The sequence below is a fragment of the Schistocerca piceifrons genome, chromosome 4 (assembly GCF_021461385.2).
Source record: "Schistocerca piceifrons isolate TAMUIC-IGC-003096 chromosome 4, iqSchPice1.1, whole genome shotgun sequence".
NCBI lineage: Eukaryota > Metazoa > Arthropoda > Insecta > Orthoptera > Acrididae > Schistocerca > Schistocerca piceifrons.
In genome coordinates, this window is record NC_060141.1 from 242,890,950 (window position 1) to 242,916,153 (window position 25,204).

At 42.5% G+C, this 25,204-nt stretch overlaps 1 protein-coding gene across 3 annotated transcripts in view; it reads left to right on the plus strand.

Moving 5' to 3' along the window:
* LOC124794656 (RNA-binding protein EWS-like) overlaps window positions 1-25,204 on the plus strand; it is a 93,556-nt gene that overhangs the window by 38,575 nt on the left and 29,777 nt on the right. For all 3 annotated transcript variants that reach the window (XM_047258182.1, XM_047258181.1, XM_047258180.1), the window contains 2 exons: window positions 6,021-6,154; window positions 16,383-16,501. In XM_047258182.1, the coding sequence (XP_047114138.1) occupies window positions 6,024-6,154; window positions 16,383-16,501 (250 nt within the window). In that variant the 5' untranslated portion in view covers window positions 6,021-6,023. The remainder of the gene's footprint in view (window positions 1-6,020; window positions 6,155-16,382; window positions 16,502-25,204) is intronic.

The window sequence follows — 25,204 nt, forward strand, 5'->3', positions numbered from 1 at the left end:
TTCGTTTTCAATACAGTCCAGAGACAGGTAGTGCTATTTTCATTGTTTTTTACAAGAAGCGTCTATCAACCACAGTTTAGTCAACTAACAGCCGCCTTAAATGAATTAGCAGTCTAGTTAAAAGTTGATTAACTCTCTACAGTAAATTAATTTCTTAGGATGGATAGGATGTGTGACTGCTGTGTATGGACACAGGAGGAGCTGGCCACTGTTCGCGAACAGCTGAACGTGTTGATGGCCGTGGTCAGCCGTCTTCAGGCTGCTGCCTCGGAGTGTAGCGGCAGTAGAGAGTCTGGTGTGTTGCATGGTACACCTCAGGTGTTACAGGCTTCACCCACTGTCCTTGCTGTCGAGACATCTTCGCGGGTACCGGGCGCGGTTGGGCCACCCTCTCCCCAAGGGGAGTGGCAGGTTCAGCAGCGTTCGCAGCGCACGAGGCGGAGGGTCAATGTGGAAGCTGGCCGTGTGGCATCACCCGCTCTGCCTGTGAGTGGACATGCGGCCGCTCCTTCGGCAAGGTCCGAGCAGGCACACGGGGGAAGGGGTTTATTAGTTATTGGGAGCTCCAATGTTAGACGGTTGATGGTCCCCCTTAGGGAGATAGCGGAAAGGTCTGAGAAGAAGGCCAGTGTTCACTCTGTCTGCTTGCCGGGGGGGTCTCATCCGAGATGTGGAGGCGGCCCTGCCGGCAGCAATAGAGAGCACTGGGTGCACCCGATTGCAAATTGTTGCTCATGTCGGCATCAATGACTCCTGCCGTCTGGGTTCAGAGGTCATCCTCAGTTCGTACAGGCGGTTGGCAGAATTGGTGAAGGCAGAAAGCCTCGCTTGCAGGATGGAATCCGAGCTAACTATTTGTAGTATCGTTGCCAGAACTGATCGCGGTCCTCTGGTTTGGAGCCGAGTAGAAGGCTTAAACCAGAGGCTCAGACGATTCTGCGGAGATCTGGGGTGCAAATTTCTCGACCTCCGCTATCATGTGGAGAAATATAGGGTCCCCCTGAATAGGTCAGGCATGCACTACACGCCGGAAGTGGCTACAAGGGTAGCAGAGTACGTGTGGAGTCCAAATGTGGGTTTTTTAGGTTAGAGAATTCCCTCCCTAGGCCCGACAAGACGCCTCCTGAGACACGGCTAGGTAGGAGTAGGCAAAATGTAACAGGGAATAACAGTATTAATGTGCTAATAGTAAACTGCAGGAGCATCTATAGAAAGGTCCCAGAACTGCTCTCATTAATGAACGGTCACAATGCCCATATAGTACTAGGAACAGAAAGTTGGCCGAAACCAGACTTAAACAGTAATGAAATCCTAAACTCAGATTGGACACAAGCAGACATATGTCTGCTTGTGTCTGTACATGTGTGGATGGATATGTGTGTGTGTGCGAGTGTATACCCGTCCTTTTTTCCCCCTAAGGTAAGTCTTTCCGCTCCCGGGATTGGAATGACTCCTTACCCTCTCCCCTAAAACCCACATCCTTTCGTCTTTCCCTCTTTCCTGATGAGGCAACAGTTTGTTGCGAAAGTTTGAATTTTGTGTGTATGTTTGTGTTTGTTTGTGTATCTATCGACGTGCCAGCGCTTTCGTTTGATAAGTCACATCATCTTTGTTTTTAGATATATGTCCATAATGTAGGTTTTTTATGTCGATAAATCCCCTTCCTCCTTCCTTTCTGCTTAATATGAATCTTTCCGTTGCTGAATGTATGTGATGTATTCTATATTTGTGGCATTGTGATTGTGTAAGTGTATTGAGTGCTTCTGGGTCTGTGTTACTCCATTTCACTACTCCAAATGAGTAGGTCAGTATTGGTATAGCATAGGTATTTATAGCTTTGTCTTGTTTCTTGCTGTCCATTCTGTTTTCAGTATTTTTGTTAGTCTTTGTCTATATATTTTTTTTAGTTCTTCTTTAATATTTGTATTATCTATTCCTATTTTTTGTCTGTATCCTAGATATTTATAGGCATCTGTTTTTCCATCGCTTCTATGCAGTTGCTGTGGTTATCCAATATGTAATCTTCTTGTTTAGTGTGTTTTCCCTTGACTACGCCTTTTTTTTTTTTTTTTTTTCCTTGTCTTTTCCAGAAGCAATATTAATATCATTGCTGAATACTTCTGTTATCTTTTAGTAATTGGTTGAGTTGTTGATTTGTTGCTGCCAGTAGTTTTAGATCATCCATGTATAGCTAATGTGTGATTTTGTATTGGTATGTTCCAGTAATATTATATCAATAATTTGTATTATTTAGCATGTTGGATAGTGGGTTCAGAGCAAGGCATAACCAGAAAGGACTTAATATTTCTCCTTGGTATATTCCACGCTTAATCTGTATTGGCTGTGATGTGATATTATTTGAATTTGTTTGGGTATTAAGTGTGGTTTTCCAATTTTTCATTACTATGTTCAGGAACTGTATCAGTTTAGGATCTACGTTATATATTTCCAATATTTGTAGTAACCATGAGTGGGGTACACTATCAAAAGCTTTTTGGTAATCAATGTATGTGTAGTGTAGTGACCTTCGTTTAGTTTTAGCTTGATATGTCACATTTGCGTCTATTATGAGTTGCTCTTTACAAGCTCGTGCTCCTTTGCAGCAGCCTTTTTGTTCTTCATTCATAATTTTGTTCTGTGTTGCGTGTGTCATTAATTTCTGTGTAATGACTGAAGTTAATATTTTGTATATTGTTGGTAGGCATGTTATGGGGCGATATTTTGCTGGGTTTGTTGTGTCTGCTTGATCTTTAGGTTTCAGATAAGTTATTCCATGTGTGAGTGTATCAGGGACTGTGTGTGGGTCTGCAATGTAACTGTTAAATAATTTAGTTAGATGTGAATGTGTTGAGGTGAACTTCTTTAACCAGAAATTTGCTATTTTATCTTTTCCAGGGGCTTTCCAATTGTGCGTAGAATTAATTGCTCGGGTGACTTCATGTTGCAAAATTATCACTTCAGGAATTTGTGGTATCATCTCGTATGTGTCTGTTTCTGTTTGTATCCACTGTGCATGTCTGTTATGTTGTACTGGGTTTGACCATATGTTGCTCCAGAAGTGTTCAATGTCTGTTATGTTTGGTGGATTGTCTATTTTAATGTGTGTGTTATCTATTGTCTGGTAAAATTTCTTTTGGTTTGTGTTGAATATTTGGTTTTGTTTCCTTCTATTTTCACTTTTTTTTTTTTTTTTGTATCTTCTAAGTTGTTTGGCCAATGCTTGTAATTTCTGCTTCTTTTCATCTAATTGCTCTATCACTTGTTGTTGTGAGATTTTACCTAACTTTTTTCGCTTTTTGTCTGATATTTCATTTCTTATCAATTGTGTTAGCTGTCCGATGTCTTTTCTCAGTTTTTCTATTCTGATCTGTAGCCTGTGTTGCCATGCTGGTTTTGTGGGTTTCTTCTGTGTGTTGGTTGGTTCTGATATCTGCCTAGTGTGCATATTTAGTGTAGTGAGTGCTCCTATATAAACCAGTAGTTGTAACTCTTCCATAGTTGTATTTTCATTTATTTTGCTGTGTATGTATGTGGTGATAGTTGTTATTGTTGTTTCGACTTGTGGGTTATTTGGTGGTCTATGCAAGAATGGTCTAATGTCTGTATTTGTGTCTTTGTATTCTATATATGTCAGCTGAAATTTTTCTTCTATATCTAATATGTGTGTCACTTCGTGCTCTATTTGTGCTTGTTCTGGTGGCTGTCTTAAGATTTTGTTTTCCTCTGATTGTTTAATTGATGCGTGTTGTTCTTTGTTTGTTTGCTCTGGGATGTTTGAGTCCATTACTGTATTTTCTTCTTCTTCTTCTTCTTCTTCTTCTTCTTCTGATTGCACATTATTTTGTTCTAGTATTTGTTGTACTTGTTGTTTGATGTTTTCTAATTCTGACTGGGGTATCCTGTTATTTTTTATTATTACACGGATCAGATGAGCTAGTCGTTGTTCTGTTAAAAAGTTTAATTCTGGGTATCTGGTAGTAAATGTTGTGTATACTTGTGATCTGTATCCGGTTGTGTTGGTTCCTAAGTTTGTTGCTTGGTAATAACAGAACATGAGGTGTCGGTTAACTTCATCTGACCATCTCATCCTCTGTCTTTGTTTTCCTTCTAGAGTGGTTGCAGGAAGCATATCCTGCAAAACACCTCTATTTGGATTTAAATCATTTTCCGTGTGGCTAGCAGTGTTGTTACCATTGTGGACGGGCATAGGGTTCAAGCGTCGTCCCCAACCATGACAGCGCTTGTCTGAGGCTTCATTAGTTTTGTCCTGAACCAACTAATCACACTAAAAGGGGGGTTAGCCCTCTCAGTGGTCCGTTCTTTTCGTCGCCTTTTACGACTGGCAGAACATACCGGAGGCCTATTCTTTTCCCAGGCCTCCACGGGATTTATTATTATTATTATTATTATTATTATTATTATTATTAACTGTGGCCTTCTTATTTAAACTGGTTAACACTAAGTTTAAGGTCCAAAGCTGCAGCATTGTTGCATCAAGTACTGCTTGCAGACAGCCACCACAGGGCATCACTCTGTGGCAATAGAAAATCACTTTAAAGCCCCTATCTTCCACAAAAGTGAAGTAAAAAATCTGTAATTCACTTACAGTGTAGATCTGTATAGTGTCAGCACATCATAAGTCCATTCTTAATTTTAATTGGGGGCAAGAGTTGTGTAAATCATTTTGAAACAGATTAAATTTTCCAGTTTTAAAACAGTTTCAAACTTATCATGTAATATCTAAAAAAAATCACCGAATACTTTTTCATCGGTTATCAAAATATATTGTTTTGCCATAAATCTTTAAAATTTTCATATTGCATTGCATTTTCTATATATAAGCTTCTAAAAACAGCATTTTTATGCAATGGCGTCAATATTTAACTTTTAACAAGTATGAAGTTAGTCTCTGTGTCCTACAAAAATGATTAAAAATTCTGAAATTTGCCTATATCACTCTCAGTAGTATCTCTAAGCAGCTCAGGATGGTTTCTTAATTTTTATTAGGACTGTTGTTAAGTTGGTTATTGAAATAGGAGAAATTTTTGGGTCTGAGATAGCTTCCTTCTTATCATTGGAACTTTATATGTAATAAATAGCACATGACATATCTTTGTGCATGAACTAACGTGCCACAAGGAGATGATGGGAGCTTGCTGAACAGTATTACGTACTCTTACCAAAGGGAGGAGAAAGTGATTGAAATAAATTCACAAACTCAGGATTTAATGGAAGTAAAAGGTTCGTTAAAGTACACTATACATAACCGGACAGTGGGAAAACAACACCTAATTCAAAGCCAGTGGACCTACTGGTGTTGCAGCTCATAGTGACACATTGTTGTAACACACGTTTATTATTCCATGTTTCCCATGTCACTCATTTTATATAATGTGCTATCTTTTGTCTGTCTACTGGTGTTACTTTTATAATTGCCTCCTTCAAAGGAATTCCCCTTCACTAAATGTAAATTTATTTTCTGTAGCATTGTAATGTTTAACCTGTGCGCAAATAGTTCTGTTGTGTTGTAAAGGCGATGGTAGGGAGGCAGTCAGCACTTCAAGCTGCTCTGCCAGGCACTTAAGTGCGATTTGCAGAGTATCTATGTTGATGTAGTGTGCAGCCTCAGTCTACTCCTCTTTTGAGTATTTTCATCGCACATTGTAAGGCAAGCAAAGCTAAAAATAATAAAAATCTCTCACTACAATGGCTCACTGAGGACTGGCTGGCACAGTGCTTTAGGCAGTGCAGCAGAAGTGGCAACATGGGGAGCCGATGATGCCAGGCTTCCATTAGTTTATTGGTGGTAGGAGTCAGCCGTGCAGCCCACAACCTGTCTAGTGACAACTAGTTTAAATCAGACTATAGTAATAGAAAATTATACTGATATCTTTATACAGTTTGTGTTTTAAAGCACGTGTTCTGGAAGACTGTATTTTGTCACTCTGAGTGAGGTAGTAAAGTTGGTATGTTTAACTCTTTTAAGTGTACAAAATATATCATTCTTTTTATGCACACAGATAATGGGGCACAGCAGATCACCTTCTCCTTCGCGACGACGCCGTAGCAAGTCGAGGGAAAGGGAGAGGGACCGTGGTGACAGAGATCGTGACAGGAGGCGGCGTCGCTCAAGAGAGAGGGAAAGGAGGCGTCGGTAAGTTCTCAAGTCTGATACGTGTCGTTAGGTATTGTAGCGACAAGGGTAAAAGATTCATGCACTAAATAGCTAACAGATACATTTCTTTTCTTGCTGGTTTCAGAGCAGTGTAAGTCCCATTTGCAATAAGAACAGTATGTTTCATTCATCTGGAATTGTATACATAGTGTACTAATGTCTTGTGAATTTTTATATTTTCTGGTGAACAGAATGTTCAAAGAAGTTTTGGGCTTGCGTCCTTTTGTCATTTACTTCACTTCACAATAGATTGTCTTGGCACCAGCCACTCTTCCACATGAGAGCCATTAAAGAAAAATGGAGACAGAGTCTGTCCATATCATGTGCATTGTGGGGGAAAATACTGCAGCAAAAATCAGTGCTATATTATCCGTTTGCAGTCTAGTCTGTCATTGCTGGGCATTGTATCTCTACTGGACATTCAGTGGTGCATGATACAACAATAATTTTGACCACGATAACTTACTACGACTCCTTTGTTAAAAACTGGTGGAAGTACATGCAGCTGAAAGATTGATGAACTGTGATAATGCTTGGAACCCCCATCATTTCCACTATTTGCTCTAAATGAATGCAACAGTATAAGCAGAGTTCTGCAGTTCCACTAATGATGATACTAACTGGTGGGTAATGTGATTAGTCTGTCACCATGGTCTTAATGCATGTACGGAATACACACAGCACACTGATGAATTGTTGGAAAGGAAAAGTCTTCTGTCTTTGATGGCTCACCTTAGGAAGGCAGCTCAGTCGAAATGTCGTACAGTGAAGTAAATTGTAACAGGCTTGAAAGCCTGAAACTTCTTTTGACACTAGCATCTTTTTAGGGCATAACCCCATTGACTGTCAAAAGGGGCTCATCTGCCCTTGAAAATTGTTACATGTGGATTGAAGAACATACAAGAATGAAAATGAAAATGAAAATGAAAAGATTAAATATTGATGGTAAATTGCAAAAGTTTCTGAAGGTTTTGTGCATATGAATGACCTGACCTAAAAGTATTCTGTTGTCCATCGTTATTTTATGTCACAAACAATCATGTTGGAAGAACATTCACAACTGAGCATTATAGCAGAGGTTGAAAATACCACTTCAGTTGTAAATTCCTTTATTTTTCACACAGCCAGTTTCGGACTGTTACAAGCCCATCTTCAGGTGTTGCAGCTGTGCTGTGGTCCCCAAGTGCTGCGTGTACCAGGCACGGTATGCTGCCTGTGAGCTCAGAACAGGGACTCCCTGTTTGCTGCAGAATCCTTGAACATATCCTTAGTTCAAATATAATAAATTCTACATGTGGAAAACAGCCTCACCAACTTTCTTTGTAAGCTGTTAAAACGTGTGGTAAGTCAGCAGTTGTGTTAGGTCCTGGAGTCTTGTGGCCTACTGGCTCCATGCCAGGGCGGCTTCCGCCAGAGTCGCTCTACCATTGGTAATCTAGTTTCCCTCGAGTCTGTCATCCAAACAGCCTTTTCCGGACACCAACACCTGATTGCTGTCTTTTTTTATTTACGAAAAACTTATGACGATCTGGCACCATTGTATTAAATGTGTGGGGTCTCTGCAGCCCGCTCCCAATTTTTATCCAAAATTTCCTATCGCTCCGTACTTTCCATGTCCAAAAACTTCCTGGCAGATTAAAACTGTGTGCCCGACCGAGACTCGAACTCAGGATCTTTGCCTTTCGCGGGCAAGTGCTCTACCAACTGAGCTACCGAAGCACGACTCACTCCCGGTACTCACAGCTTTACTTCTGCCAGTACCTCGTCTCCTACCTTCCAAACATTCTGGAAACATCCCCCAGGCTGTGGCTAAGCCATGTCTCCGCAATATCCTTTCTTTCAGGAGTGCTAGTTCTGCAAGGTTCGCAGGAGAGCTTCTGTAAAGTTTGGAAGGTAGGAGACGAGGTACTGGCAGAAGTAAAGCTGTGAGTACTGGGCGTGAGTCGTGCTTCGGTAGCTCAGTTGGTAGAGCACTTGCCCGCGAAAGACAAAGGTCCTGAGTTCGAGTCTCGGTCGGGCACACAGTTTTAATGTGCCAGGAAGTTTCATATCAGCGCACACTCCGCTGCAGAGTGAAAATCTCATTCTTTCCATGTCCAAGTTGGTGCCTCCTATAGTTCTCCCCATATCCAGGAGAATGGGGTCCCGCAGGGGTCTGTATTGAGTGTATCTCTGTTTTTAGTGGCCATTAACAGTCTTAACAGCAGCTGTCGGGCTGTCTGTCTCACCTTCTCTGTATCAGATGACTTACGCATTTCGTACTGCTCCTCCAGTATTGGTGTTGGCGATTGGCACCCACAGGGAGCCATCTACAAGGTGCAGTCATGGACTCTAGCCCACGGCTTCCAGTTTTCAGCCGCAAAGTCGTGTGTCTTGCACTCCTGCCGGTGCCGCACGATTCATCCGGAACCAGAACTTTACCTTAATGACAATCCACTCATTGTAGTGGAGATATATTGATTCTTAGGACTGGTTTTCGACACCCGATTAACATGGGTTCGTCAGCTGAAGAAGAAGTGCTGGCAGCACCTCAATGCCCTCCACTTCCTGAGCAACACCAACTGGCGTGCAGATCGCTGTACGCTGCTGCAGCTCTATAGAGCCCTTGTTCAATCCCGCCTTGGCTATGAGAGTCTGGTTTATGGTTCAGCGGTGCCCTCAGTGTTCAGTTTACTTGACCCAGTCCACCACTGTGGTGTTCGACTGACAACAGGAGCTTTTAGGACGAGTCTGGTGTCCTGGTGGAGGCCGGAGTTCCTCCATTGAAGATTAGATGTGCACAACTGCTCGCCAGTTATGTTGCTCACATTCACAGTTCTCCTGAGCATCTGAATTACCGTCTCCTTTTTCCATCCACGGCGGTTCATCTCCCGCATCGGAGGTCCAGGTCAGGGCTTAAGATTGTGGTTCGCGTGCGATCTCTTCTGTCTTGAGTCCTTGACTTTACCATATATACTTGAGGTCCATTCATGTACACATCCATGGTGTACACCTAGCCCGAAGCTCCGCCTGGACCTTGCATAGGACCCAGGTAACCCCACAGCTCTCCGCTGTCGCTTCCTCTCAATTCTTGACATGTACTGGGACCATGAAGTGGTATACATTGATGGCTGATGGTTACATTTTTTTTTTGTTACGTTAGTTTTATTTTTAGGTGTGGTGTTGGGTGCTTTTGTACATTGACCCTTGCTTATGTCAGGGAGAAAGGACTGATGACCATGTAGTTTGGTCCTTTTGTACCTCAGACCAACGAACTAATCTCTCTCTCTCTCTCTCTCTCTCTCTCTCTCTCTCTCTCTCTCTCTCCTGTCTCTCTCTCCACATAGTATTAAGATCGAAGTCCATCAAGGCAACACTAGGTGGTACCTTGCTTCAAATTACATGCTGCATATCACCAGCTTTTAGTCTGTGGCATGAAATCGTGATACAGAGTTGTCGTTGCCCAGAAAATGTGTTACCTAGTGTCACATGCTGCAGGTTGCCTGTGTTTGTAGCATGTGTCTCAATCAGTTCCACTGAAGCAACATCAGAACAGTGCACCATGCCTTTGCGAACTGTTGGAGCAGCTGCTTTCCTGGTAGTAACCTTGAGAAGCAGAAGAAAAGGAAGAAAATCAAAATGGTGAAGGGAAGAATTATTTGTTGTTGGTAAAGAATCTTGCAGTGAACTTTTTAGGAAATTGGTGGGTGGTCGTGAAACATGTTTTAAAAATTTTACGTAAATTGAGTTTGGAAGATATTTAGTAGTTTTTGCATTAATTCATGCCAGTGATCAGAACATTGGACACCAACTATCATGACCAGCTGATGTGAAATTGTTAATGACATTGAGACATTTAGCTACAGGTAATAACTATCCTTCAGTGGTGTACATTTTCCAGATTTCAGAACCAGGTATTTCAAGAATTCCACAAGTACAAAAAGCATGTACATGTACATCTCCTGCGTGGTTTTGTACAGGTATGCAGGAAAATTGTGTCATTACAAACTGTTGATTGTATGCAGTACACTTTAGATATCGAAACATCACAAACCGGACAGTATTTAGTTTGAAATGCAATGCTGTAATAGCTTCTAATTTTATTCAACTTACATTCTTGTGTATTTGAATTCGTTAAGCGCATGGTGCTATTACCTTAAATGTAAAAACTACAGTCAGAACACCAAAAGGAGGAACCTGTTGACATTCTTCTGTTGTGAGAGCAGAGACATCGGAGTGAATCAGTGAAGCAAGACATTGTTCACATGTATTGTGAGAAACAAATATTTCTGCACGACTATTGGGCGGATTTTCTGCATCGTATGTACCAATAGCTGCGTGGAATAACATGATATTTATGTGATGCATGAAAATAGTTCGTGACCTATGCAACAAACACCATAGCTTGTTTGCAACATGTTCGCCATACGTTGAACATCCCTTGCAACTGCTGCTTTTGAGATAACATATGCTTCTTCCTTGCATTCTGATGGAGATGTAGGATGCGTACACCTTCTTACTTCCTTCTTGGGGGAAAGAAGCATTTTACCTCCACAGCCCAACCTTCTCAAGATGACTGGAAGATGCATGTGATGTTGGTAGCATTTCACCATTAAGGTGCTCGAAGTACCTACAGCATTCGAAATTCCATCTTCGGACTGTAAAACAAATTATGTAACAAAGTAAATTAATTTCGTATTTGGTTTTAGCTGTCACAATTCTCATGAACAATTGTGAGCAACTACTTTAAGACATAACATATCTGCAGACAATAGATATCATTACAATATTATTATTATTGATGTGGTGTTCGGTCTGAAGTCTGGATTGTAATACATCAGCCCGGCCAATGTGGCCGAGCGGTTCTAGGCGCTTCAGTCTAGAACTGCGCGACCGCTACGGTCGCAGGTTCGAATCCTGCCTCGGGCATGGATGTGTGTGATGTCCTTAGGTTAGTTAGGTTTAAGTAGTTCTAAGTTCTAGGGAACTGATGACCTCAGATGTTAAGTCCCATAGTGGTCAGAGCCATTTGCAATACGTCAAAACTGCAGAATAAAGCCATGTGTCACTTGTTATCTGAATGGAGCTTTGCAGTTTTGACAGTATTACGGATACTGTAAACGTATTCATGGTCTTTGGATGGATTAACTCCAAACCCAGTCACCCAGAATAGTATATGAGTGTTTGCAATGGCAAAAACAGAAACTATGATACCATTCGCTACTTGTTCATCACAGTGACACAAGCTACCATGTGCCCATTTTTTTTTTTTTTTTTTTTTTTTTTTTTTAAAAAAAAAAATCCCCTCCCACTCCATTGAAGATGTATGGAGTAACACTGCAACAGATTTTAAAGTTTTCTGGAATTACCTATACTGTTCTGTGGCTTGTGTTGGAAAACATATAGTGATTCAAAACTCAATGAACGGTGGCAACACCATTGTTCAGTTATAAAGAGACTTCCATTCTTTTGTGTCTGCAAGAGCAGAGCATCCCGCTTATTAATTCCACATTTCAGCGTGCTTAACATCACTCTTCAGTAACACTATTTATAAAATCAGTATCATACTGTAAGGTTGCAGTGGATTCCAATAAACATGAAAGGAACCTCCAGAACTAACCCACACTTCTGTTACACATTTATCCTGAACTAAGAGAATGGTACATCAGAAAATAAGAACATTTGTATTTGCTATTGAAAAATTATGTAACTTGAGATTATAATCCAATAAAATTTATTATTATCGGACAGATAAGTTTCAAGTGTGATCAGTTTCTTGAGAAGATGCCCAAAGCTCTGACAAACAATTCTTACTCTAATCATAAATACATAATAATTATTAAACTTTAAAGCAAATTCTCATGTAGTCTGATACAGAACTAAACAATGAAAATTTTGGTACAACTCATTTGTGGTAAGCCTATTGACTTTTGTGTAATTAAAGCCTAAACTCAGTTCTCCATATTAAAAAGAATGCAAGAGTAAGATTTCGCCTGCCTATTGCTCACTGTTTTCTCTTTTCGTTTGTCACGGTTAGTCTGAATTAGTTTTGTGGTTTCCCATCCTCATTTTTGACCCAGGCTTTGGACTGCCACTGGCCAGATTAAAAACTATTGTTTTAAATTTTTTCCCTTTTCATTTTCTATTTTCATTCTTTTGACTTTCCTTTTCTTGTAACATATATGCTTTTGTGGCAGTGTTCGTAGCGACAAACACTTGGCTGTGGAAATGGCTTACGAAGTCACCGCCACACTTTTAATAGCGGCCGACCAGTCCGCTGGAACAGTAAACAGAAAGATGAAACCCCAAACACTCTGATTAAATAAGTCGGTACTTATCTTTATTCATGAAGATACAGAAACACAGTAGTGAACTCGGTGTCTACAGAAATCTGTCTAGTTCGAGTCGGAGCGGCTAGGTCAGCGTCGGCTGACGACAAACAACAACTCTGCTGCGATGAACACACAACTGACTAGCAAGTACACAATTCGGTGGTGAGTATACAACTGAGCGGCGAATACAGAACTGTCCTAGCGCTCGCGACTCCAGCGCTTAAGAAGCCAGAAGCCAGCGGTGGCGCGCGCAGACTTGCGGTGATTTGCTGTCTCGCTGGCGCTGCTTATGCGGACGGCGTCCGGACTTTGATGCTGCCAACCTTTTGGCAGCGGGCTCGGGTGGCATTACTGGCTAGGACATAACATATACTGATGGAAACCACCTAAGATTTCCTTAGTGTATGATATTTTCCAAAAGATGGCACCATACAAAGAGCAACATCACACTTTTAGCATCTTATGCATGTCATTTTTCTCTGTGAATTAGCAATACATACTGCACAGCAACTCTAGTGAACATCCTTTTTCACTTTTGCTGCAAGGAGTCCTGGATACAGTCCTTTTTTTGTGGTCAAAATAGCGTTTCTTGCATGGTGTCCATGGGATCTCCGTTTTACTTGTTTGTTTATGAAATTTTGCCAGTGGTGTTCTGCTGCTTTTTTATTTCAAAAATTGTTTTAGCGTTCAGCACACACATCAGTCGAACAGAAGTATACCCTTTTGTACCACATCATTGTCTTTATCAAGTCTGTGACATCAGCAGTACCCATTGAACTATTGTGGCTCACTACACATGTGTTTCAGTTATTTTGGCCAGTTGTATGCTCCTTCTTCTCAGTTTCATCAAAATATGATCAGTTTGTGGTTGAAAGATTAACAAACTCAAAAACATTGCCTGATTTCCCCCTATCAGCGTTTCTGGATTTTATTTCCTTAGCAGCAACACCGTACACAGTATAATCTAGAATATAATAACTTTCTATGCAATGAAGCACGAAAAGTTTAATATCAAAACAGCTACGTTTCTTTGTAATGTACTTCTTAATTCAGAGCCTTTCTTTGAAAAACATTAGGATATTACTAAATTTTTAAAAGGGACTTTGGCCTCGTGGAATTTTTCTCTTGTTTGCTCTACAATGACCCTCATTTTCACAAGAATTCATGAGACATGGCTGAATTGCCACTAAAGTGCAATTACAAAGAATCAGTTTGTACTGGTACTTGGACATTGTTTGTGTGGAAATAGTAGTGTTTGAATCAAAGAATCTGTTGACCAGTATTTATTCACTTCTAACTTTTTAGTTACTGGTATAAGCAGGAAACACAACAAGAAGCAATAAAATTCTGCAGGTTCCATAGGCTTTCATTGTGCTAAGCTGGTGGAAACTCATCATTTTTATCCCAGGAAGAGACATATGATAATTATTTATCTCTTTACAAATGGCAGAGACAAATTCAAAAGACATAAAATAAAACAAAAAATCTAAAGTACTTGCTGAATCATCGAATCCTATTCTTGAACCACTAAATGTGTTCACGAAATGATGATGTTTTGTTACAGGATGATTTTCCAACCAATAGTACATTCATTTTTCTGATGACAACTTGTGCTTAATGTTTAATTGTCCTGTCCCTCTTCGGGAGGAAGATTTTCTGCAGTAGTTCCTCATGGTGTTGAATCATTAGTAAGTCCAGATATATCCACATCTTTGCCCAAAGAAAGGTACAAAGTATCCTTATAATCTTCGCCACTATTGATCGTGAGGATTTCCATATTTACTTGTCTGGTAAATTATGTCCCGACATTGCAAAGGCAATGCAGGCAAATGTTGTCATTTCATTAAATGCAGAAACAGGACTGGTTCAGTGCACAACTCATAAGCAGAAAGGGCCCAGGAGGTGGTAAAAGCTGTAACGTTTTACGACATTACCAAGAGGAGCAGACAACAGTTAGTAGCTGTTGCAGTGTGCTTGCTTACCTACTCCCCTGCAGTTGGGCGTACAAGAATGCCCTTAGCTGTCAGGTCTTCCTACCTGCCTGGCATGAATGAATGACCGTAGCTGTCTGGACATTCTGTACATGTGGGGCACACATGTACGCACATCGCCATGCAGGCGACTATATGCCCATAGCCTTGAAAGGGTTAAGCATTGTTCTGATGGCCATTGTTGATGCTAACTACTGTTTCTTGTATGCATTATCCTTGGCAGGGCCACATTTCAAACCCAGTTTCGCATGAAACTTAGTTCTGCAAAAAATGACAAAAGTGAGTTTGCATTTCTGGCTTCTGGGCCTCTTCCTGGAAACAGAAAAGTGTCACCATATGTGTTAGTGCCTGATGATGGTTTTTCATTACAGGAACACATTGTGAAACCCTCAAAATAAATTCTTGTGGAAGACATTAAAACTACAGACAGTCACATGCTCACAGGTTAGCAAAGAACAGTTTTTGGTTGCTGACATCACTGTTGCGAACTGTGAGAAACATGGAAATTGTTACAGTAACATCCGTTAATCTTCACAACTTCCTGAGAAAAAAAAGCTCTACTTCAGAACCACTGTACTCACCTCAAGGATCATTTGACACTAACACATAAACACGGAAGAGACACAGTATAATTTTACAAACAACTGACCACAGAAGAAAGCAGGACATGGTGGAGGCAGAAATAAACAATCAGTATTATAAAAAGCAACCACAGTAGGTGGTAAGACGAAGTCTTAGAATTACGTGTCACTGATGATCGTAGTGTAGTACTGAAGTCTTAAAAGACATTGAGTGTTTAATTCAGTATTAAGTCTGCAACAACATGGAGAACTACTAACACACTGTTCGTAATTGAATCATCATATGGTTCACTAGTATGAACTTACCTCATCCCTACTCTTCATTTGGGTTTCCTTGGTTCATTAGTGTCTTGTAACTCACTCAGTAAATCATTTTCCTTCTTGTTTAGGTGATTTACTACTACTTTTTGACTGTTGCAGTTACTTATGTTCACAATGGAATGGAGTCCGTAAATTCTTTATTTTCTTCTGTGCTTCCAAAACCCTAAAATCATAAAAATTATTCCATTCCATCTTGGCATGGTGATACAGCAACCATCTATTGCTACTAGATAAAAAAGGCCATAAGGTGCACAATTTTCTTTATTGTTTTAAGAACAACATGTTTTTGCAGGATAGGACATCATCAGGTTATGTTAAAAAATCAGAAATTTTCTGGCAAAAAGCATCTGTCAAGAAGGCAAGATACCGAAAAAAGTACTAAAAGGCAGCCTCATGGAGGCAATGACAGGTATAGTGGGTGCTTTTTGACAGAACATTTCTTTTTTAATGTAACCTGACGATGCCCTATCAGGGCGAAACTTAATGTTCTTCAAATAATGAAGAATGCTGGGCAACCTAAAGTCTTTTGTCAATTATCCACTCCATACTGCATGCAACATGTCACACAGATGTCCTGACTGTCTAATATGTGGCAACAGGGGGCAATGTCGTTTCTTGTTGACAGGTGGTGGATGCAGCATTCTACAATGCCACATGTGGCGTGTTGACATGTTGTCCTGGTCAAATTGTCTTGTAACATGTGTCGTAGCTGTATGCCACATGTTGCCCAAATGTTGCCTTGTTGGAATTGCACTTTAATAATTAGTGCTGTGGCTGATGTTTGGTCCATTCTCTGTGTGAATGCAAACCTTCACTTGATTCCTCATACAATAAGTTTGTTCTTAATGGTAAATATCTCACAGTACTGGTTAAAATTTATTGTTTTTCGTTACTGATTGCTTTTCATTACTGTATACGTTATCTTACTTCCTGCACATTTCAAAGTCCCTCTAAGAAGAAATCATTGTTAAGTTAACAGAGAAATTATGTTATTACACAACAGGTCAGGAGACCGTGATCATCGACATCGTCGTTCGATGTCACGATCTCGATCAAGATCTCGTTCCAGAGATAGGACGCCAAGGAACAAGCCACAGTTGGCCGAAAGGCCCCCTATTACAGGTAAGAATTAATTTTCAGAAATTTGCCATTGATAGTATTATAGTGTCTGACCTCTTTGCAGCTACACAGGGTGATTTTTTTCCACTGTGTACAAACTCTAGAGATTGGTCGATGAAAGGATACGGAACAAAATAGGTGTGATGAACTTATGTACAGAAATGCATAATTTCCATGCTAGACACCATTCAGTCATACATTGTTACAGAGACTGTGATCTAATATGCGCTGTACCATGCAGCCACACATAAAGTATGAGTGGAAAATGGTTTCCATGTGCCTCAACTCATGCGTATAAACACCGTGGCATGTTCAGTCTCACAAGTTCACATCAGCCACGTCGTATCCAAACAGCATCAAGAGGCAGCCTGAATATGCTGCTCCAGTGTCTCCACATTTGGAATGGGCTCTGTATACACAATACTTTGAGATGATCCCATAACCAGAAATCGCACTGGGTGAGATACGGTGAATGATCATGCCATGCAACTGGACCCTGTCGTCCGATCCATTGACCAGGGAAGACACAATTGAGATTTGTTCTGATGGTAATGATGAAGTGGTCTGCAGCACCATTATGTAGCAGCCACATAACCTTTCAAATCATCAATGGCACTTCTTCCAGCAGAGGAGGCAAAGTCACCTCCAAGAAATGCTGATAGTTCCAGTCTAATCCCACATATGATTGTTATGAAAGTTGAAGATACTGCTCCACATACAGATGGCCTCATCTATGAATAGGGCGGATGGCACAAATCCCGGAATCATGGTTGCCTAGTGAAGAAACCAGTGACAAAACTCCTGCCCATGTGGAAAATCTGTCGCTAGTAAGTTCTGCACACAGTGTAAGTGATAAAAGGGTAGTAACAGTTGTCATGGAGAATGTTCCACATGGTCATCTGGCTTACCCTGTACTGGTGGGCCAACTGTCTGGTGCTGACACAGTGGTTGCCTTCCCAAGTGTGCCTCGAAGTCTGGTGTCTGTACATTTCTGGTACGTCCTTCATGATTTCCTGCTTCCTGAAACAACCCTGTCTCAGACAAACAGCGAAACACTTTCGCAAACATTGAATGCTGTGGTTGTTGTCATTGAGGATAGGTCTTCTGATACAACCTTGCTGCCCACTGCCCATTGCCACTTGCCTTTCCGTAAGTAAACACCATGTTGACAAGCTCTCAATTTGAATACAGAACCATTGTGCACAACCCTACTCTTCATTGATCAATCCATAGAGTTTGTACACAGTGGAAAAAATCACACTGTAGATAGACACAAAAAAATGGTTTTATTTTATAGTAAAATGTGGTGTTATTTCTTGCCACTTTTGGTGTTCTGTTCTCTCTATTTATATATTTATTTTTGCTTGCTCTCCCCCTACGTCTCTCCCCCTACGTCTCTCCCCCTACGTCTCTCCCCCTACGTCTCTCCCCCTACGTCTCTCCCCCTACGTCTCTCCCCCTACGTCTCTCCCCCTACGTCTCTCCCCCTACGTCTCTCCCCCTACGTCTCTCCCCCTACGTCTCTCCCCCTACGTCTCTCCCCCTACGTCTCTCCCCCTACGTCTCTCCCCCTACGTCTCTCCCCCTACGTCTCTCCCCCTACGTCTCTCCCCCTACGTCTCTCCCCCTACGTCTCTCCCCCTACGTCTCTCCCCCTACGTCTCTCCCCCTACGTCTCTCCCCCTACGTCTCTCCCCCTACGCCTCTCCCCCTACGCCTCTCCCCCTCCCCCTACGCCTCTCCCCCTCCCCCTACGCCTCTCCCCCTCCCCCTACGCCTCTCCCCCTCCCCCTACGCCTCTCCCCCTCCCCCTACGCCTCTCCCCCTCCCCCTACGCCTCTCCCCCTCCCCCTACGCCTCTCCCCCTCAAAAAATTCTGTCGTTCTTTTCTCATATTTCAGGGTTGTTGCAGATTTTGGTGTTTTTTGGCCAATTTCAGTGCTATTTTCATGGGCACATCAATGTTCATTACACATGAGGAGAACTATTATTTCAAGATCAGAAAAGAGATCAAAATGCAGTTTTAACATTCAATGACTGTCCATTATGAATACTAAACAACGTCTGTCCTCAGATTGATCACATTTTCATACGAGAAAATGGCAAATTTTTCAATAGCTAGTAAAATTCGCTGCGCTGATTTATTATTTCACTAAAAACTACTAATTTCGCGTTACTTCTCACATTATTGTTTCCACAAAATTTTCCTGTTCCCAGCAAGAGACAGTTTTATAGTTAATATATGGCATGTACTGTCACATAGAAAGCCCAAATCCACTATGCACTGTTCATTTTTCAAGTTTGCAACAGACCAAGCACTTGTGCCCAAAAGAAATCTGTTTCACTCTGAAGCTAAAAAAGTCTCTCAAGGAGTTTCTGTTTATTTAGCCAGTATATTTCACTGTCATATGGCACATCAGCGTGTTTTCCATGTCTTTCGAAAGACATGGAACTGGTGATTGAGAGCACAGCTGCAGATGAAATTGGTTGTACTAGTCCATACATTTTTCATTCTCTCATGTTCACGCTTGTACACGCATTCTCTTGGAGGAGACTGCAGTGTGTTTCAAAAATCTCATGTGCAACAGGCATCGACTTTTAGCATCTCTGACAAAAAGTGACACACAACTTGATATTTTCGCCAGCCACAGCTGCTGTGCAGTCTATAGCCACAGAAGTGAAAGTCTTCCATTGCAGATCCCAATTTTCAAACACTTGTGCACATATGTGAGAATATGTGCCTCTGTTGTGTCTTCCATTGGAACCAAGACCAGTAATTTTGCTATGATGGTGAAATTACTATCTATTCTGCAAATGTAAATTGCCAACTGAACAGTATCAGAAACACCTGTGCACTTGTCCTGCACCAGAGAAAAGACAAAAAAAATTTTTTTTAAGAACCGTTACCTTACCTGAAACGTTGTTGGCTATTTCTTGAATCCTGCCTCAAATGGTTGAATGAGAGAGACTAATTGCTTGACACTTTTAAAGTTTTTCAGGAGTTGTATGCACAGTTCCAGATACCTAACATGTCTTTATGAATTATTCTGTGAAACAGTGCATTGCTTTGGCGATCCGAAAAGCGATATGGTAACATGCTCATATTGCAGACTTGTGTATTCATCCTTGAAAACAAAGATACAAATGGTACTATGTAAGTTTTGCAATACACCTTCATTTATTTAAATTTGTTGAAGTAATTTATTCCTGAATACACCTCTCCATCCTCCAAAACCAATCGCTACTCCACCCTCCAAAACCAATCGCTAAACAAGTTCTCCCAAATTTCGGTAGGGATTAAGGCACCCTCGTTGTCGCAAACACTCTGGAGGTTCTCATCTCTTGAAAACTGCACTCCTTTCAGCTTCATTTTCAAGGAGCAAGGTCTGGACTAAGGAATGTGCTCAAGAAGTTTCAATCCTGTACCGCGCAAACATTCGATACACATTTTCGCACATTGAGCTGGAGTGTTGTCATGATGGAGGAACCAAGTGTCCATTCTTCACTTCTGTCGCATGTTCTTCAACGATTGAATGACTTTGGGCAGGCACTGCCCAGTGTATCACTTAGCTGTGACCGTTTTCTGTGTGTCTAAAACAACACGCTTCACAAGTCCACTCGATTTGGAAAAAAAAGAGAAAGCTATGATTTTCTTCTTTACTGATAGGGATTTTCTGACAGCTACAGGTGTGTCATCATCTTCAAGGACCCAAACTTTGTTTTGAATCTTAGTCGGCATGTCATAATAGAGCAGACTAGTCCTGTCACCTGTGACGATGTTATTCACATACTGAGATTCTCTCTTAGAAAACTTCTTTAACATCTCCTGGCACCAAGTCACATGTCATGTCATCAGATCTTCCGTCAGTCCATGTGGCACCCAGAGACAACAAAAGTTTCTTTACTTTCAAATGATCATGCAGAATCAAATTACTGGTGTATTTAGTCCTAAGGTATCTGTTATCTTCATAGAAGTTACTCGCCTGTTTTCATCTATCATTTTCCTCACAGCATCAATATCTTCCTCTGCAACTGATGATCGTGACGTTCCAGTCCTCTCGGCATCCTCCAGAGTGAAATTTCCGTATTGGAATTCTCAGAACCACCTGAATATGTTGTAAGATGTGGACACATGTCACCAAGTGCAAGAGTCATTTCTTCAAAGCACTGGTCTATGTTTCAACCACATGCGCAGTTGTACTGCAGAGCTGCCTGAATCTCACTTCCTGACCACGATGCTATAGCAAGCACTTCAAACTAAGCCTGCTATTGAATGTGCTCACAAACTTGGCACAGTGGCTACAATGCACGTATGAAGTAGTCTCAGAACACAGCAACAATCAGCCTCCTGTGACTGATTGTTGTGTCGCATTGCAAAACTGTCATAGTACCGTTTGTGTATTTTCATAGTAAAAATGTTGGGTAAAATTATTCAGATGTTTCTGTGCTCCCATTTGATGACTACTACATCAGTCATATCCATTAATCTATGTTTCTCGCTTCTCACTCGTCACCTTCAAAGAATTTGAATGTTCGTGATTGACAGTTTTATTCGGAATAAATTTCCGAGACAGGTCAATCCACTGACAGACTTGAGATAAGCTTGCTTGCACACTTAACACATTGTGTAGGCATTAATTTGCTATATTTTTTCAGTAGTCATTGTGTGTACATATTTTAAGTTCTTCTTTAAATGATGTGTTCAAACAAATATCTATTAGCTGTAGAATTTACGTCATTCCTCCTGAAATTACAGCCAGCTCATTCTACCCTCTACTAGTTTCCTCTTTACAACCGGAGTAATATGACCTGCATACGAATCTAGTACAAGCTTGTTTGGAAAACTTAGCAGGTCACAAGAATGACATTACCATGCAAGTTTAATCCACTGTAATGCTACTTTTGTTAGCATGTACAGTAACGCTTTTTGCAAATACCCCGGACATAGGTAATGTTTTGGATTTAAAAACAATGAACGGTGGTAGTTCGTGGCCATTGGCAGTATGAGCAAGCGTGACAGACGTGCTGCTTCTCCACCACATGCCGGCAATATCTTGGCACCTTTGTTCCCTTTTGCTTCTGCCATGTAATTTGTTGGCATATCACAATAGTGTGGAGTTTCATCTGCATTACCGGTTTGACCAAGAAGATAATTATTTTTGGTGTGCTGTCTGATTATGAAATGTTGACATTCAGCAAGTTTTTCCTTTTAGTTTTGTGGCAGCTTCTTTGCAATTGATATCCGCTTGTGCAGAAAGAATCCAGACGTTTCATAACATTGGCAACCAAATTACAGCTTTGTTCAAAATTTGTTATTTTTTGCTTGTGAGCAACTTCATGTGCTTTAACTTGGATAATTTCTGCACTCATGGTAAGCACTTTTGTCACTGCTCCCTAACAAAATCATTCAGGACAACTTATAACAAACATGTCATTGCATTCACGTTGTCGCCGAGAAAATGTTTTTCTGTTGCTGGAACTAGCTAAATGTTGTTCCTTTTGCTGTCACCACCATCTTGCTTTACTGTAATCAATCTCAAATCACTGACTTGCAGCACAGCATGAGGTTTTCTTAGCAAGAGGAATCTCTTCCCGTTTCGACTTGGAACTATAGGGAGCACTCTTCATCATGGTAGACTAATACCTGGAACTTGAGAAAGGTGCTAAAATAGACTGAAACAAAGGGTGAAATACGAATGTACCATCTGCAGACACACTGAGCACTGCTCTCATTGGCCTAGGAGGTCAGTGGAAGAAACACAGATGAAGCTGGGGAGGGGATTGGTGCAGCAGAAAAATTTCACCCCTTGAGTGCAGTGTGAGTAACATGCAATTAGTATCAATTATCTGCTGTGGTAGAAATCTCTTACGGAAGTAATGAGGTCTCATATAAGCTCACTTATAAAGATGCTCGTGTTCAAATGTGGAACATAATTGTACTCATGAATATGAAATTACATTAAGGCATTAAAAAATGTCTTACTGTTACATCGTGAGTATTGGGAGCATTGAGAAATCACTTAATATACATCGACATGTGCCAAAAGCTTACGAATGGAACTTTCAAAATGTAAAACTGTACTTACTGTGCTTGCCAACTTCTCCAAGTTTCTTAAAAACGTATATTTTGATTGTGTGTAAGAAAAGAGATTCTTTTCATTGGTTTAAATGTATGGAAAACTGCTTAATTCTGAGATGGACAATATTAAATTTGAATTCCCCCATAACAAAAAATGGTGGATGTTCAATACTTGAAACACGAACACAGTGGCATCTCTGGCAAAATATGAGGTAATAAAAAATAATGGAATCTTTTCAATTTTAAAATTTATTTTTATCTTGGTACATATGTTTGTGGTGTATGTTTGCATTTTCATGTATAATGAATATTCAGTTGATTATTAACAGCTGAAAAGGTTATACTTGTATTTGAGTGCTCAGGGAATTTTTACTTTTAAAAATGATGGCTCAAAGAATTTGCATTAAAATTTGTTTGAAATACAGAATAAAGTGCAGCACCAGTACATTCAAAAAGTTGAGAATCACTCTCTTCTCCCCCCTCTCTCCCCCCTCTCTTCTCCCCCCCTCTCTTCTCCCCCCTCTCTCTCTCTCTTCTCCCCCCTCTCTCTCTTCTCCGCCCCCCCTCTCTCTTCTCCCCCCCCTCTCTCTTCTCCGCCCCCCCTCTCTCTCTTTTCCGCCCCCCCTCTCTCTCTTTTCCGCCCCCCCTCTCTCTCTTCTCCTCCCCCCTCTCTCTCTTCTCCCCCCCTCTCTCTTCTCCCCCCTCTCTCTCTTCTCCCCCCTCTCTCTCTTCTCCCCCCTCTCTCTCTTCTCCCCCCTCTCTCTCTTCTCCCCCTCTCTCTCTTCTCCCCCTCTCTCTCTTCTCCCCCCTCTCTCTCTTCTCCCCCCTCTCTCTCTTCTCCCCCCTCTCTCTCTTCTCCCCCCCCTCTCTCTTCTCCCCCCCTCTCTCTCTTCTCCCCCCCTCTCTCTCTTCTCCCCCCTCTCTCTCTTCTCCCCCCTCTCTCTCTTCTCCCCCCTCTCTCTCTTCTCCCCCCCTCTCTCTCTTCTCCCCCCTCTCTCTCTTCTCCCCCCTCTCTCTCTTCTCCCCCTCTCTCTCTCTTCTCCCCCCTCTCTCTCTCTTCTCCCCCCCTCTCTCTCTCTTCTCCCCCCTCTCTCTCTCTTCTCCCCCCTCTCTCTCTCTTCTCCCCCCTCTCTCTCTCTTCTCCCCCCCTCTCTCTCTCTTCTCCCCCCCTCTCTCTCTCTCTTCTCCCCCCTCTCTCTCTCTCTCTTCTCCCCCCCCTCTCTCTCTCTCTTCTCCCCCCTCTCTCTCTCTCTCTTCTCCCCCCCCTCTCTCTCTCTTCTCCCCCCTCTCTCTCTCTCTCTTCTCCCCCCTCTCTCTCTTCTCCCCCCTCTCTCTCTTCTCCCCCCCCCTCTCTCTCTTCTCCCCCCCCTCTCTCTCTCTCTTCTCCCCCCTCTCTCTCTCTTCTCCCCCCTCTCTCTCTTCTCCCCCCTCTCTCTCTTCTCCGCCCCCCCTCTCTCTTCTCCCCCCCTCTCTCTCTTTTCCGCCCCCCCTCTCTCTTTTCCGCCCCCCCTCTCTCTCTTCTCCTCCCCCCTCTCTCTCTCTTCTCCTCCCCCCTCTCTCTCTCTTCTCCTCCCCCCCTCTCTCTCTTCTCCTCCCCCCCTCTCTCTCTTCTCCTCCCCCCTCTCTCTCTTCTCCTCCCCCCTCTCTCTCTTCTCCTCCCCCCCCCTCTCTCTTCTCCTCCCCCCCTCTCTCTCTTCTCCTCCCCCCCTCTGTCTCTTCTCCTCCCCCCCTCTGTCTCTTCTCCTCCCCCCCCTTGTCTCTTCTCCTCCCCCCCTTGTCTCTTCTCCTCCCCCCCCTTGTCTCTTCTCCTCCCCCCTTGTCTCTTCTCCTCCCCCCTTGTCTCTTCTCCTCCCCCCTTGTCTCTTCTCCTCCCCCCCTTGTCTCTTCTCCTCCCCCCCCCCCTTGTCTCTTCTCCTCCCCCCCCTTGTCTCTTCTCCCCCCCCCTTGTCTCTTCTCCCCCCCCCTTGTCTCTTCTCCCCCCCCTTGTCTCTTCTCATCCCCCCCTTGTCTCTTCTCATCCCCCCCTTGTCTCTTCTCATCCCCCCCCCTTGTCTCTTCTCATCCCCCCCCTTGTCTCTTCTCATCCCCCCCCTTGTCTCTTCTCATCCCCCCCCCCTTGTCTCTTCTCATCCCCCCCCTTGTCTCTTCTCATCCCCCCCCTTGTCTCTTCTCATCCCCCCCCTTGTCTCTTCTCATCCCCCCCCTTGTCTCTTCTCATCCCCCCCCCTTGTCTCTTCTCATCCCCCCCCTTGTCTCTTCTCATCCCCCCCCCTTGTCTCTTCTCATCCCCCCCCCTTGTCTCTTCTCATCCCCCCCTTGTCTCTTCTCATCCCCCCCTTGTCTCTTCTCATCCCCTCCTTGTCTCTTCTCATCCCCTCCTTGTCTCTTCTCATCCCCTCCTTGTCTCTTCTCATCCCCTCCTTGTCTCTTCTCATCCCCTCCTTGTCTCTTCTCATCCCCTCCTTGTCTCTTCTCATCCCCTCCTTGTCTCTTCTCATCCCCCCCCCTTGTCTCTTCTCATCCCCCCCCTCTGTCTCTTCTCATCCCCCCCCTCTGTCTCTTCTCATCCCCCCCCTCTGTCTCTTCTCATCCCCCCCCTCTGTCTCTTCTCATCCCCCCCCTCTGTC